General features: G+C 39.9%; 1 protein-coding gene across 1 annotated transcript; it reads right to left on the minus strand.

Moving 5' to 3' along the window:
• Nucleotides 1-10,511: 10,511 nt before the first annotated feature.
• Nucleotides 10,512-17,428, minus strand: psme3 (proteasome activator subunit 3). The gene is made up of 11 exons (XM_066698657.1): nt 17,290-17,428; nt 16,048-16,080; nt 15,886-15,948; nt 15,363-15,467; nt 15,070-15,124; nt 14,737-14,852; nt 14,229-14,297; nt 13,586-13,653; nt 12,891-12,945; nt 12,384-12,470; nt 10,512-12,084 (listed from the first exon to the last, which is right to left on the minus strand). The coding sequence occupies exons 1-11, from the start codon at nt 17,329-17,331 to the stop codon at nt 12,004-12,006; spliced, it is 774 nt and encodes a 257-aa protein (XP_066554754.1). The 5' UTR covers nt 17,332-17,428; the 3' UTR covers nt 10,512-12,003.
• Nucleotides 17,429-17,431: the final 3 nt, after the last annotated feature.

The following is a 17,431-nucleotide window of genomic DNA, read 5'->3' on the forward strand; positions in this document are numbered from 1 at the left end:
GCAAATGTAGTACTGGACACAGTCAGATGCCAGAAAGTTACAAACAATCCGCCCCTTGCAACATACAACCCCACTACCCCTTACACTACACATGCTGTAAACCCTCCCCACTCCCACTCACACCTATACACGATTGCCCGGATCCTCAGCCACGGACATGTATCAGCCATGAGTTATTAAAACGCGAAGTGTGACTAGGGTTGCCACCTTTGAGAAACAAAAAATAAAGCAACGGTGGGCGGAGAATGAGTCAGGGGGGATAAAGCCTTTAAATGGCCATATCTGGTGACTTCTGAGAACACAATCCTGACAAAATTAAGTAAATACGAGGTCATAAAGTGTTACAGTTAAAAGCAACACAGATACTTAAGTCTTAAATACTCACATATTGACCAAATTCATGACAACTATTTCTTTTTCTTCATATTTACACATGTATTATGTATTTCCTTGCCAGATGTGCACTTACAAATGCATGGAACACATGGAAAATGTTATAATGTACACCACTAAAACATGCATGTTCTTTTATTGATGAGCTGACAAACTTTGACATATATTTCTGTTATACTTTGCCATATGTACCATGAAATCCATACGATCATGCCCTTGAGGCAATTCACGCCTCCTGGTGAGGGTGCGCTGGCACATGCAGTGACCTGTGGAGATGCACAGGTCGCAGTGCGCAGGAGCAGCAATCAACGAGCGCTGTGTGACAGAGACCTGTGCATCTCCACAGTTCACTACACTATATTTGCGCTGAGCGCAGTATCCCCTGCGAAGATGCGCTGCTCTGCACACTGCGGCTGCGTCCCACATCGCACACTCGCTCCTACACCCTTCGACGGGTGTACACTTTGCGCGACGTCGTGCTGACGTCACAGAGTGTGCACTGGAGTGAGCGAGGGTGTCGGTGAAGATAAAAGCGCTCAATGGGACTCACTTCAGCGACCGAAAAAGCACCTTCGCAGTCTGGGCATCTGTCTCTGTATTTAATTAAAATAATAATTTTGAAATTAATATCACTTCCTAGTTTTATAGGATACTACTTCAGTAATGAATGAAATGATAGGTGCCGAAACGTTTTGTGGCTGAACTTCCTAATCATATATTTAATGTATGATTATATAATAATTTTATATTATCTATCTATGTATTATAATTCCCTTGATACATAATTTAACAATTTCTACAACTGTCTAGCTAGCATTACATTTATATACAGCCGCCGTATTGATTCATAACGGATCACAACATTTTGCTCTTGATTAGGTTGAACCCCCACAATTAAGACTTGGACCCCCCCGAAAGAGGCAAAGATAGAATGGTGGGGGGGTAGAAAAATTAATATATCGTAACGTAAAATGCGGTCCCCCTCTCACGGTTACCACCCCCCCCTGACCATTTTTGGCCGTCACCCCCCAGCGCTGTCACATTCTGTATAATTCGCACTCTTTTAATGGCTTTTAATGCCACGGCACTTTGCTAAACCGAAAACCGCGCAGAACACCAACATGAACAAACCACGAATGTGCTACTGAATGGCAGCGGGTTGCTAGAACTATTATCACACGCACATGGCGTGTTCAAATGTCAATATAGAGTAATTCAAAGGGCAAATGTGTGAAGTGCAAGGAGTGGCCTTTAGTGGTATGGTAAAAACGTAGACAGACATACTAAATAATTACTTGTAATTAATACAAATCATTTATTTAGCGCAGGCAGACTAAGACCAGACACTAAAAACGATTCGCAGTAAATATAAATGAACAGCAAAATATGTTCAGTTCACAATATCTTATAACAAGTTAATTCAACTGAGTACAATACAACTACTCAGTTGCGGCTGCATTTTTAGTAAGATGCCACTTTCTTCTAATCATAAATGTAACTGCTACTATGTACAGATTTTGTAGTTTTCTATTAGCGGGTTTTGATTTCATCCGGCCCTAAGAGGTTAGGGCATTACAATTGTTGAAAAACAATAGCACACGGATCAAACATGCCATCCTCTCTGTTTTATTCTATTTGATGAAACGTTTCACAACTAAAATGTTTTGTTTGCGGACTGAATGCATACCTGAGCTGAGTATGATAAAAATATATCCACAGGCAATTTAAGCAGATTCATATCAAATAAATAAGCCTGCCAAAAGGGCAAGGACAAACATATTAAACTATATTTATAAAATCTATTTCGTCCACAAGTCCAACCTAGAAAAAGGGCAAGCAGAGTGCAAGATCAAAACGAATTCAACATCTGTCCATATAGATATTTTTTAACTATAGACTGTATTAAACATGTGAAAAATAATAGATTTAAAATAATATTATTTTTTAAGCAAAACGCTATTTGATTCATTATTATTATTTATTATTTGTATTTCTTGGAAGACGCCTTTATCCAGGTCGACTTACAACATAAGTGTAAAACGAAGTGCAAAAACACAGTTAAGTAAAAGGCATCAATCATTACAAATTCAATTAAACTAAACATAGCGATTACAAATTCCAATTAATGGGAAAAGTTTGTGCGAAACGAGAGATCTAACTGTCCAAATTAAAAAAAAAAATCAAACAAAACATGGATCTTCAGAGAACTAAAGAGACATGTGTAACATCTATAATCAGCTTGTCAAAACTATTTCAGCATAAGGAAAACTACTGTAGTGTGGAAGATGCTCTGCGTTTCGCTCTGCCATCGCTGTCTGTGCATGTCCCTTCTTCCTGGGATTCTTTTAAACCGCCGTTTGCTATTTCGAGTATGGAAGACAATGAGGGGCATTTTGCATTTGAAAAAAACGTACTTTACTTACTGCGTAAATTAATGTGTATATATATATATATATATATATATATATATATATATAATATTATTATATATACGCCTAAACACAAACAGGCGTTATGAACATCAAAACAATTGTAATAGTTCTAATTACTGCAACTTTCAATTTGCCACTGTGGATCTACACAGCCCAGCTGAACACCCAGGGAATGATGAATGTTTAACACACACATGCTAAAGGAAACCATTGTTAGAAATACAGGAATATAAATTATGCACAATTAGCCTATGTACCCCCCCCACTTCCGAATAAGTCTGAGAAAGTTTGTTCACCGCACGTTATCGATGTCGCTTGAGAATAACAGGATAGCCAAACCTAGATGAGGAGGATAAATGAAGCTTCTGAGACTTCAGTCTCGACCATGTCTAAAACCCGGTCCGCTATGCAGTCCAGTTCTGTAATAGCAAGGATCCTCTATCTAAGGGAGAGATCTATTTAAATAGAGCATCTTCGGTAATTATCTGCGTCCCTTGCATCCCCGCATGCGCAGTTAAGAGAGTTGCGCTTCATGGCTTGTTAACAGTGCTCGCTTGTGTGAGTGGGAATGTGCTTCATGACAATCTTTATAATTAAAAACAAGAGTCAATTATTCAAATTGTTTACACATCGTTTAAATATAAATCCTGCACGTTCTGTCAATTGAAAATATACATGGTCTATTTAAAGTGAGCAATTCTCGTTGCAGTTTTATCAAGCCGAATATCAAGAGTAAATAAGATCATGATTTTGAATATGATTTTAATTATTGTTCACTTTAGTAATATTACAGTGTTTTCCTCAATCTGTCAGGATTCCAGGGGGTGCGGAATATATTCAACAGGGTGCTGGCTTTGAACAAATCTGGAAACGTTTCTAGTTAAAATGTGTAATTTGTTTAAAGAGCAGCTTGAACTTGTACAGGAGTTGTCAATTGATGTTTTTATTTTTATTTATTAGTAGTAGTAGTATTAAGCTGTTATTATGATTATTTAGTCGCCAAATGTGTTCAAATTGGTGCAGTGGTTTTGGTGACAGGATTTATTACTTAATGTGCATGTATAACTGTAAAAATAAAAAGGCTAAAAGTAAATCCGAGTCACACTGGACGCGTCCTCTAAAGGTGTGACATTTGATTGATTGGCATTAAATGCAATATGTATACAGTATATGTATAAAACATATATATATATATACACTGTATACACATATATATATACACACACCAATCAGCCATAACATTATGACCACCTGGCTAATATTGTGTCGGTCCCCCTTTTGCCTCCAAAACAGCCCTGACCGATCAAGGCATGGACTCCACTAGACCTCTGAAGGTGTGCTGTGGTATCTGGCACCAAGACGTTAGCAGCAGATCCTTTAAGTCCTGTAAGTTGCGAGGTGGGGCCTCCATGGATCGGACGTGTTTGTCCAGCACATCCCACAGATGCTCGATTGGATTGAGTTCAAAATAGAACTCGTTGTTGTGTTTCTCAAACCATTCCTGAACCATTTTTGCTTTGTGGCAGGGCACATTATCCTGCTGAAAGAGGCCAATGCCATCAGGGAATACCGTTTCCATGAAAGGGTGTTCATGGTCTGCAACAATGCTTAGGTAGGTGGTATGTGTCAAGTAACATCCACATGAATGACAGGACCCAAGGTTTCCCAGCAGAACATTGTCCAAAGCATCACACTGCCTTTTGCTTGCCTTCTTCCCATAGTGCATCCTGGTGCCATGTGTTCTCCAGGTAAGCGATGCACACGCACCTGGCCATCCACATGATGTAAAAGAAAACATGATTCATCAGACCAGGCCACCTTCTTCCATTGCTCCGTGGTTCAGATGTGATGCTCACGTGCCCATTGTAGGTGCTTTCGGCAGTGGACAGTGGTGAGCATGGGCACCCTGACTGGTCTGCATCTACGCAGCCCCATACACAACAAACTGCGATGCACTGTCTGTTCTGACACCTTTCTATCAGAACCAGCATTCACTTTTTCAGCAATTTGAGGTACAGTAGCTCGTCTGTTGGATCAGACCACACGGGCCAGCCTTCGCTCCCCATGTGCATCAGTGAGCCTTGGCCGCCCATGACCCTGTCGCTGGATCACTGCTTTTCCTTCCTTGGACCACTTTTGAAAGGTACTGACCACTGCAGACCGGGAACACCCCACAAGAGCTGCAGTTTTGGAGATGCTCTGACCCAGTCGTCTAGCCATCACAATTTGGCCCTTGTCAAAGTCGCTCAGATCCTTACACTTGCACATTTTTCCTGCTTCTAACAAATCAACTTTGAGGACAAAATGTTCACTTGCTGCTTAATATATCCCACCCACTGACCACTGGTCCAACAGTGAAGCATGGTGGAAGTTCCTTGCAAGTTTGGGGCTGCATTTCTGCAAATGGAGTTGGGGATTTGGTCAGGCAGAAGTATAGGCAGATACTTATCCATCATGCAATACCATCAGGGAGGCATCTGATTGGCCCCAAATTTATTCTGCAGCATGACAACGACCCCAAACATACAGGGAAAGTCATTAAGAGCTATCTTCAGCGTGAAGAAGAACAAGGAGTCCTGGAAGTAATGAAATGGCCCCCACAGAGCCCTGATCTCAACATTGAGTCTTTCTGGGATTGCATGAAGAGAAGCAACTGAGGCTGCCTAAATCCACAGAAGAACTGTGGTTAGTTTGGGTTAGTTTAGATGTTTGGGCCAACCTACCTGCCGAGTTCCTTCAAAAACTGTGTGCAAGTGTACCAAGAATTGATGCTGTTTTGAAGGCAAAGGGTGGTCACACCAAATATGGATTTGATGTAGATTTTTCTTCTGTTCACTCACTTTGCATTTAGTTAATTAATAAATATAATCTATTAATGTCTATTTTTGAAAGCATTCTTACTTTACAGCATTTTTTCACACCTGCCTAAAACCTTTGCAGAGTACTATATATACATATATATTATAATAGACTACTCTACAAGTAATTATTGGCAATGTACAATATTTTGTAGTAATGTAAAATATAACTATTACTTATGTTCAGTACAGCAATGCACTCCACAAGTAATTTTAATTCATTACTTGGATTCAAGTAATCCATTTACTTGGTTTGTGCTATCCTGATAGAACAAATAAATCCAAGGAAATAATGCAATGTAATGAAAAGTAAATAATAGTAATTTTTAAAAATATGTTTTATGTAAATGTTTTAATTGGTATAAGTAAAATAAAAATACTATCATTTATTTTTGTAAGTGTTGGATATGGATATTGGGTCTTTGAAGATTTATTGCACCATACCACAGTAAATCCCACTGAATCCCACCCCTGCGCCCGGCCTCTTTGCCACATTCCACAGTGTCCCCGGTCAGACTTAATCAGTGCCAGATGCAGTAGTGTTGACTACACAGGAGCTGATGTGCATACTAAAAAGACAAACATTTGTATGCCATTATAAGATGTTTTGTATAGCTCCTTATAATATGAGGATAGAAGTCTATGGATGATATTAAGAAACCTTTCACTGTTGTGTTCCCACTGAGGAACAGCAGCACGGAATGAGTGTCACATAAAATGTTTAGTGCTTCAATTTCTTTTTAATTTTGTCCCCTTGGGTATTTGTTTTTTCCCTCTTTTACTAAAGAGACAGAAAACCTAAACATGACATTAGTTTTATTCATTGTTGCCCCATATATGCTATACCTTTACCCTATGATTTTAAAATCAACTCAAATGCATACTGACATTGCATTATTCACATATGAATTATAGCATATATTTCTAGTTGGGATTCTGTTGTTGTTTTGAAAACAGATGTCCCGTGCATTTTTGTATTTGCTTCTTTGCTTTGCTTCTTTGTCGTCTACAGCGTATTTGGCTGATACTGCTTATAATGGAAGTGAGAAGAAGTAAGAAGGAAGAAAATTGTTTAATTTGATCTATTTTGAACCTCCAATTTCAAAATAGAAAAAGAGTGCAGAGGACCCATTTCCTTCATAGTACAAAAACATTATATATTGTTTAGCTTTAGTTGGCTACAAAATGGATTTCAGCTTGGGTTCCAGACTGAGCCCTCACCAAGGCAAGCTAGCATACATGTTGCTGGCCCTGTCCACAGGAGCCTTTCCAAGCCTGTCAGGATCAGAGCCACAAAGAGCCCAGTGTCTTCTGATCTGAACACTAAAGAGCATTTGCAAATTTAATGTGAAAGAGACTTGGGTCAGATATTTCCCCATCTCTATATGCGGCTCCCTCTGATGATTTCATCACCTTGATTGAGCAGCACCCGGCAATGAAGAAGGACATGCTGCAAAACTTGTGAAGCCAGGGTGGTGGTCTTCTTCAGCTCTACGGGATACATCAAGAAGTGCTTGGTGGGACCAGTCCGCCATGAGGATGTCACTGTGCACAAGTACAAGGGTGACCTGCCAATAACTGCCTGCTCTGTGACAGTTTGCAAAAAACCTCAGTAATCGCATTCCTCTCCAATGGCGAGGTCAAGAAGGCAAGCAAAGGTCTGGAGGAGAGCTTTGGCTATGAAAAGGGGAAGCATTTAAGCTTATTTTAAGGTAACCCTAGAGAGCTTCACAGCGCCATCTGCTGACCAGCAGCAATAGTGGTCCAACTAAATGTTTCATTTCTTGAAGATCTCACTGATTCTCTCTGCAGTATTTTTGCTCAGTTATTAAGTCTAAAAGCAATACCTGGTAATCATTTCCATTCAGTGCCTCCAAATTAATGTTTCTGGCAGTAGGCATGACTTCTTTAGTTCAGGGGTTCCCAAACCGGTCCTGGAGGACCCCCTGTCCTGCTGTTTATTGTTCCAACTGAGATCTTAATTGCTTAATTGATTCCTTAATTGAACTAACAAAGCAATATAAGGCTCAATTATATAGTTAAGAGCTCGGTTGGAACAAAAACCAGCAGGGCAGGGGTTTGGGAACCCCTGCTTTAGTGCACGCAAAGTAATATAACTTTATTGACACTTATTAAAATAAATCTCTGTTATGGTATGTATTAAATTAATTAAATGTAAATCATTACATTAAATTGAGTTGGCAGTAGTAAATAATTTTTAATTTGTGCACAGGGGTGCAGATAACCTTGAGCAACGTGGGTCTGCCTGCCACTTCCCCTGTATAATTCTTGCAATACTGGAGATAAGAAATACACGCTGTGATGAACAGATTGCTCTTATCAGAGGAGTAAATAAGTGTCTTGTGAAACAAAGACTTTATAAACAAGTACAAAAATTGAGAAATAGAGAAGCTGGGTACTGGAAGTATACCTCTTAAAAATAAATATGATCTTATTTTTTGGAAATTTGATTACATTACATTACATTATTTGTCATTTAGCAGACGCTCTTATCCAGGGCGACTTACATTTGTACCCATTTATACAGCTGGGCATTTTACTGGAGCAATCTAAGTGAAATACCTTGCTCAAGGGTACAACAGCACTGCCCCACCCAGGATTGGTGGAATACGAGAAAATCAAAAAACAGAATAGACAATTGGTTGTGGTTTAATTCCTTTTCTGATATCACAGTACTGTACAGTACTGTAGAATAATTGCACTCCCATGAGAAGCAAAGTTGGTGAGCAGTAAATTAACATCCAGTTTTACTCTGAACTCATTTTTAGGGTCTCTCTTAAAACAAAAAACAAAGAAACAAAAACAATGGTCTGTTAACAAAAAATAACAACGTAAAACATAAATTGGACAAGAATGAGGTACAGCCAAAGTGGATGTTTATTTTGGATATTATGTTTCTCAAAACTTCCTTTTGAAAATACAGATGAGATGCCCAGACAAATATACAAAAATTAAAATTAAAAATATAGAGAATAAACCTCGGGGCTTCAAAAATGCTTTGAAAGTGATACTGTCCCTTCTCTAAGATGTTCTGGTGATGTTTACATCACAGTTCTACCCCTTGAGCAAAACCAGGTCTCTCGCCACAGTTATGAACCTCAGCAAAAGAAAATACATAAAATATTCTAAGAAAACAAGCCAGTATATTACAATGCTTTTTTATACATTATAATATACATAAAAAAGAACAGGCATAACATCTGAGGTATATCGCCCACCCCTAGCCTAAATAGGACAAATATACATTGTCACCATTGAGTAAATGGAGGTCAAAGCATTACAGACATTCTCTCAGGGTCTTGATCTAATAATAATAATGATACTGAACATTTAACTGTCAATATGGCTAGTGAAAAAATTATCTGTACAGAAATTACATACAACATACAGCTGTTAATACAGCATTTAACACAAAATACCTGGAATCCATATGGTGTACATATCGACTGTGAAAAGAACAACAGAACAGTAACATTTCATCAATCTGTATCATCTAGTCTACCGATTATTGCTTCAGACCTACTGTCCACAGAACAGTAGCAACCAGGCAGAAGATACCAGCCCAACATGAGGAAATAACTTGGGTAGGACAGTGGGGGACCCAACTTAGTGGGCTAAATACAGAAGCATATTTGAAGGGATGGACTAAAGTAAACAATGTCCCCTGTCCTGTTGCTAAATGACCAGTTGTAACTGTCATCAGTGAACACTCAATTTCTAACCATACTTGCATTCTTGGGAAATAGGGCTGTGCCACTTTTTATATAGGATGTAGAGAATTTGTATCCCTTTAAAGAGACTGGTGTGTTCAGCCCTCTTTTATAACTGTAGCTAAACAGGTTTTGTGTCCACAGTGCACAACTTCAAACCTGGAGGACCATGGTGTCATTAGGTGCTCATTCCAACCAAGCCCATCAGCACTGCATTTGCACTTGTTATTGGTGAAATTGGACAAATGTAAAAAGATCTCCTTTCACACAGCGCTTAGGCTTCAGGGAGACCTGTAAACCTGGCTGCCCTGTGCCAGGGCTAGGGAGGATTGGACTGACCAGTTCCATAGCCCCACAATGCCAGAGGAAAGAACGTTTTTTCTGTGAACCTCTCCTGTAGGAATAACAAGGCGAGACTGAACAGAAGTTAGTCAAAGGCACGGGGAACAAAGACAGAGGGTGGCAGACAGACGCATCTAGATGTATGCACTGAAAGAGTTCCTCCTTGTAAGAAATGGGACAGAAAACATTACTGAATTTCTCCGCCACAGGCCGTGCTTAATTGGATGGTGTGTAGCTCCCATTACTCCACATTGGGTTGGGTTATATTATATAATCTTCTCTACGGTGCATCCACAGTGCACAACAAGCCCATGAGCAGCCAGGCAATTCTCTTTTGTAGATCTAAAAGTACAATGTTATGATAATGAATACACACCAAGCTTGAAGTTACAAATATGGAAAAAGCAGTCAACACACATGACCGGTGACTTTAGATACCAAAGTTGCATCTGGAAGGAATCTGCTTCACAGCTGAGAAAAGAGCACATCATGAAAAGAAAACTCCCCAACCAAATAAGGAGACAGCGGTTTCTCTTTAATAAAAAAAAATGACTATGAAGCAGGGCGATCCCAAAACCCAGTTGCAGGAGGCCCCACAATGCACCCAATCTGCGCTGTGTGAACAAAGGGAGAGAGCTTACAAGCACCAGTTTCAAGTTCATAGTTTTCAGCCAGAGCATAAATGAAAGAGTAAGTGCACGGCCTTGCAAAGGACAGGTAGTGTAAAAGCACATCGCATTTGGAAACTAAGCCCATCAAGCTGGCAGTATCTGTATCGCTTTATTTACATTGAGAGAAACAAACAAAACAAAAAAGCACTTAATAACCAAGAAAACACCCAACACTTCAAAAACCAGGAGCGCTACCATTCAAGAATCAGGAGAGGGAGTACATGAAAAATTCATAAAAGAACAGGAGAGGAAAGTACAAACAGTCCAATACTGAATGCAGAGGTCTATACCTTTCTGTTGCCAGGGTAAGCAGCTTTTAAAACTATTTGTAAACTGATTAATGCTGAAAACCCCCTATTAAAAGACCGACTGGCAGCATTTTCTCTGTTCATTGTGTCTGAGGGGTTGCATCCCAGGAAGCCGTGGACTGGCTTTGTCTTGGTCAAGTTTCCCCTCCCGACCTGGGTACTCTCAAAACATTTAGCTCCGGGGGTAATTAAGCCACAGCCTGAGCAAAACAGTTTCCAAAGAGGTGTACAAAAATTCAATTCTACCGCTTATACAAAAAAAAAAAAAACACTATGGCGTGGCTGGCAGGACAGTCAGGATAAATTGTCTGTTTTAAAAAGATAATATAAATGATATGCGGTGTGTGGGTGTGCGTGTGTGTGCGCGCACATATGTGGAAGCGAAGAAATACCCATATTGCATTCTGAGTGGGGAAAACAATGTAATTGCAAAACATTTTTACCAAAAGTAATTATGTATTATAGACAATTAAGAGGGGGGGATGTTGTACACCAAGGCTGTCAGGAAAGCAATCCTTATTCCAATAAGTGAAGAAATAAAATGTTTATTCAAATGAAAAATAAAAATAAAATAAAACTGGGTGGGTACATTTTTAAGGGGTGACTGGGGTAAAATGAAAAGTTCACTTCAACAATAAAACAAAACTCCTGAAATCAAAACTAGAATTTGTCTTTAATAGAGGAGGCTCCTGGTTTGAAAACACCAGGATATACTGTAAAACAAGAGAATGGAGCTGCATGAATTTCCAAAAGCTTCCAATTATTTCATATAAATATAAAACAAAACAAAAACGCTGAAAAACAAATACAAAACAAGCATTCTCTCTCCAAAAAACAGACCAAAGATTTAAAAAGGAGTACCAATTCTGTCAGTTATAAAAAATAAAATGACAATAATTGGGAGGAAACCCTCTCCTTTTTTAGATGTTATAGTTTAGAGAGAGAAAGCTTATTCGGTCTCTTTGTTCTTTTGTGTATTTCCAGCACTCCCCCCCGGCTTCCACAGATTATGTGTTGGAAGAGATCAGTCCATTTGAACTAATAAAGAGCATTCTCCAAAGGAACACCTGAGGTTTAAAATCCCAACACATTTTGTGGTTTGTTTTTAATTCTAAAATTAAAAAAAAAAAAAGCTTGATGTCTCCTGTGCTTTACAATTCCTGCCAGTGAATCCCAACTCAGTCACAATAGTCCACTTGATCAGAAACAAACCAAAGGCAGCCAGTGGTCTCTGGCCATGATGACAGTACTTGGGATGTCCTGCAATGTTAGTACAGAGTCTCTGCGTTGCTGCTCCGTGGTCTCTTGATCTTCTCAATGTTTTTCAGGATCATGTCATGTAATGTTACCTGTGTTGGAAGAGATTCAATTCAGAGGCAGTTTCAAAGCTGTATCCTAGAATCCTACCTACTAGACTGAGGGGTAAGTATTCAGAACTAAACATCATAAACCAGTGTGTTCAGTAAACGTGAAAGAATACATTTCAAGACTGACAGATCAAAACAAAAGTAACCTGGACTGCCCACACAGAATTTATTTTTTAAGTAGCATTTCTGACATTCAAGACACCAATTAGAAAAATCCCCCAGTTGTTCTCCTGCTGTGCTAGGCTGGACAGTGAGATGGCAGGAGATGGGTGGTGACTCACGTATTGGTTCCTCAGCTCGGACACGATGATTTTCAGGCTGATGTATTCTTTCTCGTCGATCTCAGTCACTGTGCGTCTGTAGTCCTCCTACACCACCCAGAGAGAGCAAGCACTTTGTGATTCACAGTTTTCAGCAAGTGACAGTAAGTGGGAGTCTGTAACAGCTCAACAGTAGGCAACTGACAATGCTGCAGCCCTACAGCCAAGTTAACAAAACACTGCTTTTCCACGCAACCCGGCTACAAAGGATTTCTCTGCAGATACATTTCTAATGGATTAGCATGTGCCAGAAAATGTGGAATTAAGCTGAAGGCTTCCATTTTTATGAAAAGCTATTTTCTAATGAGTCTACTCCATCCATTAATAATTATAATCTAAAAATGAATGCCAAGTTACAATTACAAGAGTACCATAGTTACACAAGAGGATTTCAACAGCATTGCCAAATTCTTACTGAGCTAGATTTAAAAAAAGTGCTTATAATAATGTAGGTGAAGGCAAACTTACCACATGTGGATATTTAGCTATTTTAGAAACCAGCTTTGCCCTTGTGATGTAGTATCTGTAAACAGAGGAAAGGTGATAAATATGCATGATAATGGGAGGGTCTGATTCTTAAGCTGTTTCAAGCAACTTAAACATTTCTCTCACACTTTTAAATGTTCAAATACATTTGCAGGATCAGTAGGAAACTCATTTGCATTGCATTATTGCAAAAGAGTTTGATACAATGTCTTGTAAACTCCCTTATGTCCAACAGTGCAAGCAGGTCTGAAGTCACAAATGATTTGCTGACTGATGGCAAAGTAAAAAAAATACAAGAATGTTGAGTATATGTAATTCCAATTGCTTTCAAGCTCAATGCAGAGAAAAGATTTCTCAACAGGTTTAGAAATAGAAAACTACTTAGTCGCACAACGGATTGCTCTTACTACTCTGTGTGCAGCCTGGTACTCCACAGCTAAGGAACCTCAAATCCACTGAACGAGACGCCTGCAGGCTTCAAATATTTGTTTTAACATTTGTCTGTTTTCTAAAACTATAATACACGTGTCATGACCAGGAGCTTGAAGTTCTGGACAATCTCAATTGAGCAAGGAGGGGAAATGGAACAGCTCAGTAAAGACTGGCTCGGAGAGAAACTGCCAAGTGCCAGAAGAGCAGACCCCTCCTGGACACTGCACTACAGCCCAGAGTGATACCTTGAGATCTGGTCCAGATAAGAGGCTGCCTCCCCTTCTACAGTTCTCAGCTCTGCTACCGTCTCCTCCTGGGAAGGGAATCAGACAATTTAATTGTTTAAAAGAATACAAAAACAATGGTCATCCTAATGGAGAGATCAATCTTACTGGGTCTCACCATTGTATAACCTGTAAAAGGTCAAGCAGTAAGGCAGAAACATCAAATCCCCCCCACCCCCAAACAAGTATTTCAATTAAAATATATAGAAGTATGTGTGAGTAATTGTGTTCTTCAGTGTGGACCCAAATTGGGATTGAAAGTCAGCCCAACTGATGTATGAACTTCAACTGCATTGCAAAATTCTAAACCTAAAAACTGGTTTGGTTTGGGAAAACTATTTCCTCTCTTGATTCTCTGCATCCCACACAAAGGCTCCAAAAAGTCTAAAGAGGAGCTTTTGCATTTCAACACAGAACTGCTAAAACCTGGAGCATAATCCATCAGGTAAAGTTTTTTTAAGAATAAATAAAGTCTTGATTCTTTTCACAGGTAAAATGTTTTCGGTTTCCTTCCTTTAATTATTATGCACTTAAAATATTTCAGCTTGAAAGTTGCTGTTAAGAAATGGTTTGCCTGTGTGAAGTTGGACCCTCTATCCATTACCTGAATAGACACGCCAAAGTTGTTGCCGTCTTCTATTCTAGGAATTAACAGCTGCACCCACATTTTGACCTGATGACAAAGAAAGAGTATAACACCCACAGATTAGTTATCATAAGAAAAAGGTGTAAAGCAACAAGGGGTGAATCTGTCAATTTTACTGGTTTGGGATCTAGTAGATAATCAGTCACTATATTACTTCAGTTTCCCCAACACCTCCTTGATTCACTGTTGAACTGAAATAAGAACTTTGCTTCATCTTTGTCAATACCCTCACTCAAGGTAGACTACTGCTTTAAAAGGTATTCTCACTCATGGATACTGGGGGTGGGGGTGAAAAAAAACAATTCCTGCAGATTTCACCACTACTATCTGAAGTGCTTCATCTAATAGTGCTCCTCAGTTAACATTCATCAGATCAGTAGAGCCATGTGATGAGAAAGTGGGCACACCAGTTCAGTTTGTATGGAAAAAGAACAATACCCAACAGCTAAGAGAAATAGAGACTTACTGTGTTGCATTTCTCGATCAGGGTTCTGATCTCCGGCTTGACCTTTTCGATGAGGTCCACCAGCTTATTGTTGCTCTTCATCATCCCCCCTGGCATAACAAACACCTTGGTGCCAGCTAGTGGACAGAAAGGAAAAGAACACACCTTCACACAGCCTGCCACCACACACTCCACCCACTTTGCTGCATTCATACACACCTACACTATATAAACAAAGCTGGTGAAGCCAGGCATTGAAAAAGAAAAAAAAAAAAAAAAACACAAAATAATCATAATAAAACAAAAAGTCCAGGGAAATAATGCAGAGTAAGTGAACAAGCTTGGAGTTATTACCCTGGGAGTGGTCATCTCCTGCCCCATCTTCCAGCTTCCTCTTCTTGGTGTTTTGCTGCAGAGGGAAACAAACAGGACATTAGTGAAACCCCATTCTGGGTTGTTCCTCTCTGTGCCGAAAGCATTATAGGCATGTGTTGAATTTTGAATGCCCCTCACATTCCCATGCAAGAGACGGAGGCTTTTACAATGCGAGGCACGTGACACAGACACACAGCCTGTATTTAATCACATACATGTAAGCGGAATCCCCCGCCCCACACCGGTCAGGCTCTTAAATCAACAGCACTTACAGGTTCTAATCCATCATGGCTGTTCGTCAGGAGGATGGGATCCGGTACGGTTAAGTTGATTTCCGAGTGAATTTCTTTCAACTCGTTAATGTTTAAGATTGGGTCCTGAAAAGGGGAAAAACAAGATTGGGCACATAAAAGGTAGCAGGGTGAAAGTTTAGTAGCTCAGTCTTTAGCCTATAAATTGAATCACAGTTTGAATAAACTGAAAAGCCCCGTTAATCTGCAAAACCCTGGCATCAAGCTGCTCTTTAAGCTCCAGAGGACTGCAGTGTGGAGACATGGAGCATCCCTACTCCTTACCCCCCAGATCCTGAAAGTGATTAATGAGATAATGATTAGGAAACCTCACAAGGGGTTTAAAGATGCATTACCGGTTACTGCTGCTGCATACTGTAAATAAAGAACAGACTTATCAATATTGTTTCCTATCTTTCTTCAAGCTGGACTGCATAATGAAATACATCCGTTTTTTTTTTAAACATGGAGACAGAGGGGGAAATCAAACAAAGAAACCACTTACCTTGAGAAAATGATCAAGTTCTAATAACTTCTTTGGAAAGAAAGTTGCAACTAAGTCTTCAGCCTAAACAATACAAAACAAAATAGCTTATCACAGGTTCTCATATTTTCAATTCTGTTGTAGTTATATTACATCACAATGATGATAAAACAATGTACGTACTTCCCCAGTGATTCGTTCCCTGAAAGCATCAACCTGAAGAGAAACAGAATGAAAATAAAACACTCATAAACCATCAGCCTGAAATGCACCATCTGCACAAGAGTCACGTTTCTTCTCTGAAAATGACACATGGCTCAGGTTTTAATTATTAATAATAGCAATGCTGCAGCCAGAACAGCCTCAAGTTCTCATTTTCACTCAATGCACAACGGATACATCTGAACTTGTGACCTCCTGGAAGCAACAGAAACATGGCCATAAACACAAACCTCAACTTCCACCCGGCACAGACAATTCACTGAAAATATCAATCTTATATCAACTAGATAGGAATGGTAATCTGTGGGTTTAAAGGTTACAGAGGCTTAGAAAGCACTGGGAGATGGTTGGATCGGGTGTGGGGCGTATCTGCAGTGGAAAGACAGTAAGGCAGTAATCATATACCGTCGTGAAACTGTGGTGTTCAATTAACGAAAACCAGAAATGTGTTATATAAGCAAACAAACAAAAACAGCAGACGAATGGGTTTGTGTAGTATTGGTAATCGGGTATTTATTTTTCTCTGATTTACATAATTGTTATTAGTTACCCTGTGCTTTAACATAACGGCATGCATGAATCCACTGCAATACTGAATGGTGCAGACCGTAGATTCATAAGCTGAATCCCTGCCATGTTGGCATATCATGAGTTTACAAAATATTGTAAAAAGCGTGGAGACCCTTCTGAAGGACACGACACTTTGCGGGCTTGAGCAAACAGACGTGCGCAGAGGGACCCGTCCACGACACGTGTTGGGCATTACTGCTAGTAAATCATAACCTCGGTTATCTTTGGAGATCCAGATTTCTAGCGAAGGTTTATGCTTTGGGTCTGAAAGTCAATACCAGTAAACGTTTGAGGAAAAAACAAATCCCAGGAGACGAACCAGCTGTATCTGAATGACTGAACACAGCAAGGAGACAGACGCCGGCAGCCAAGGCAATCATGGATGTGCAACAACTGCATTAAAATTAATCCGCCTGGTGGATCCTAAACAGAGACGTGTAGTTACGAATCAAGCTAAACGCGACGCAGGCAGGGGCATTAATACAGTATAAAGAAATCCCAGCGCGGGAAAGCCGAGTGATGACTTCTTTAATACTCCGGCCTTGTTATGTCTGCAGTCATTGTATCCGCCTGTCCACATTGCAAAACCACGCCACCTCCTGTATCCATCTCCGCCCATTCGCCGTCCCTTACCTTGGTCTTGATTTCATTGTCCACCTTGAGGAGTGAAGACATTCTACTGTGAGGCGAATCGGGGGGATGCGAGATTAACAGACACGACTAACCGGGTGGCTCCTTTCTGCTCTTATTCACAGCCACACGGTACCAATGGGGG

This window comes from Amia ocellicauda, chromosome 3 (assembly GCF_036373705.1).
Source record: "Amia ocellicauda isolate fAmiCal2 chromosome 3, fAmiCal2.hap1, whole genome shotgun sequence".
NCBI classification, from domain to species: domain Eukaryota; kingdom Metazoa; phylum Chordata; class Actinopteri; order Amiiformes; family Amiidae; genus Amia; species Amia ocellicauda.

Coding starts and splice junctions, on each gene's coding strand:
- psme3 (XM_066698657.1), bottom strand. CDS start 17,331: ATGTCTTCACTCCTCAAGGTGGACAATGAAATCAAGACCAAG. Junction 14,853..15,069: donor AGGAGATGACCACTCCCAGG/GTAATAACTCCA, acceptor TCTGTCCACTAG/CTGGCACCAAGGTGTTTGTT. Junction 12,946..13,585: donor TATCTGGACCAGATCTCAAG/GTATCACTCTGG, acceptor CTCTGTTTACAG/ATACTACATCACAAGGGCAA.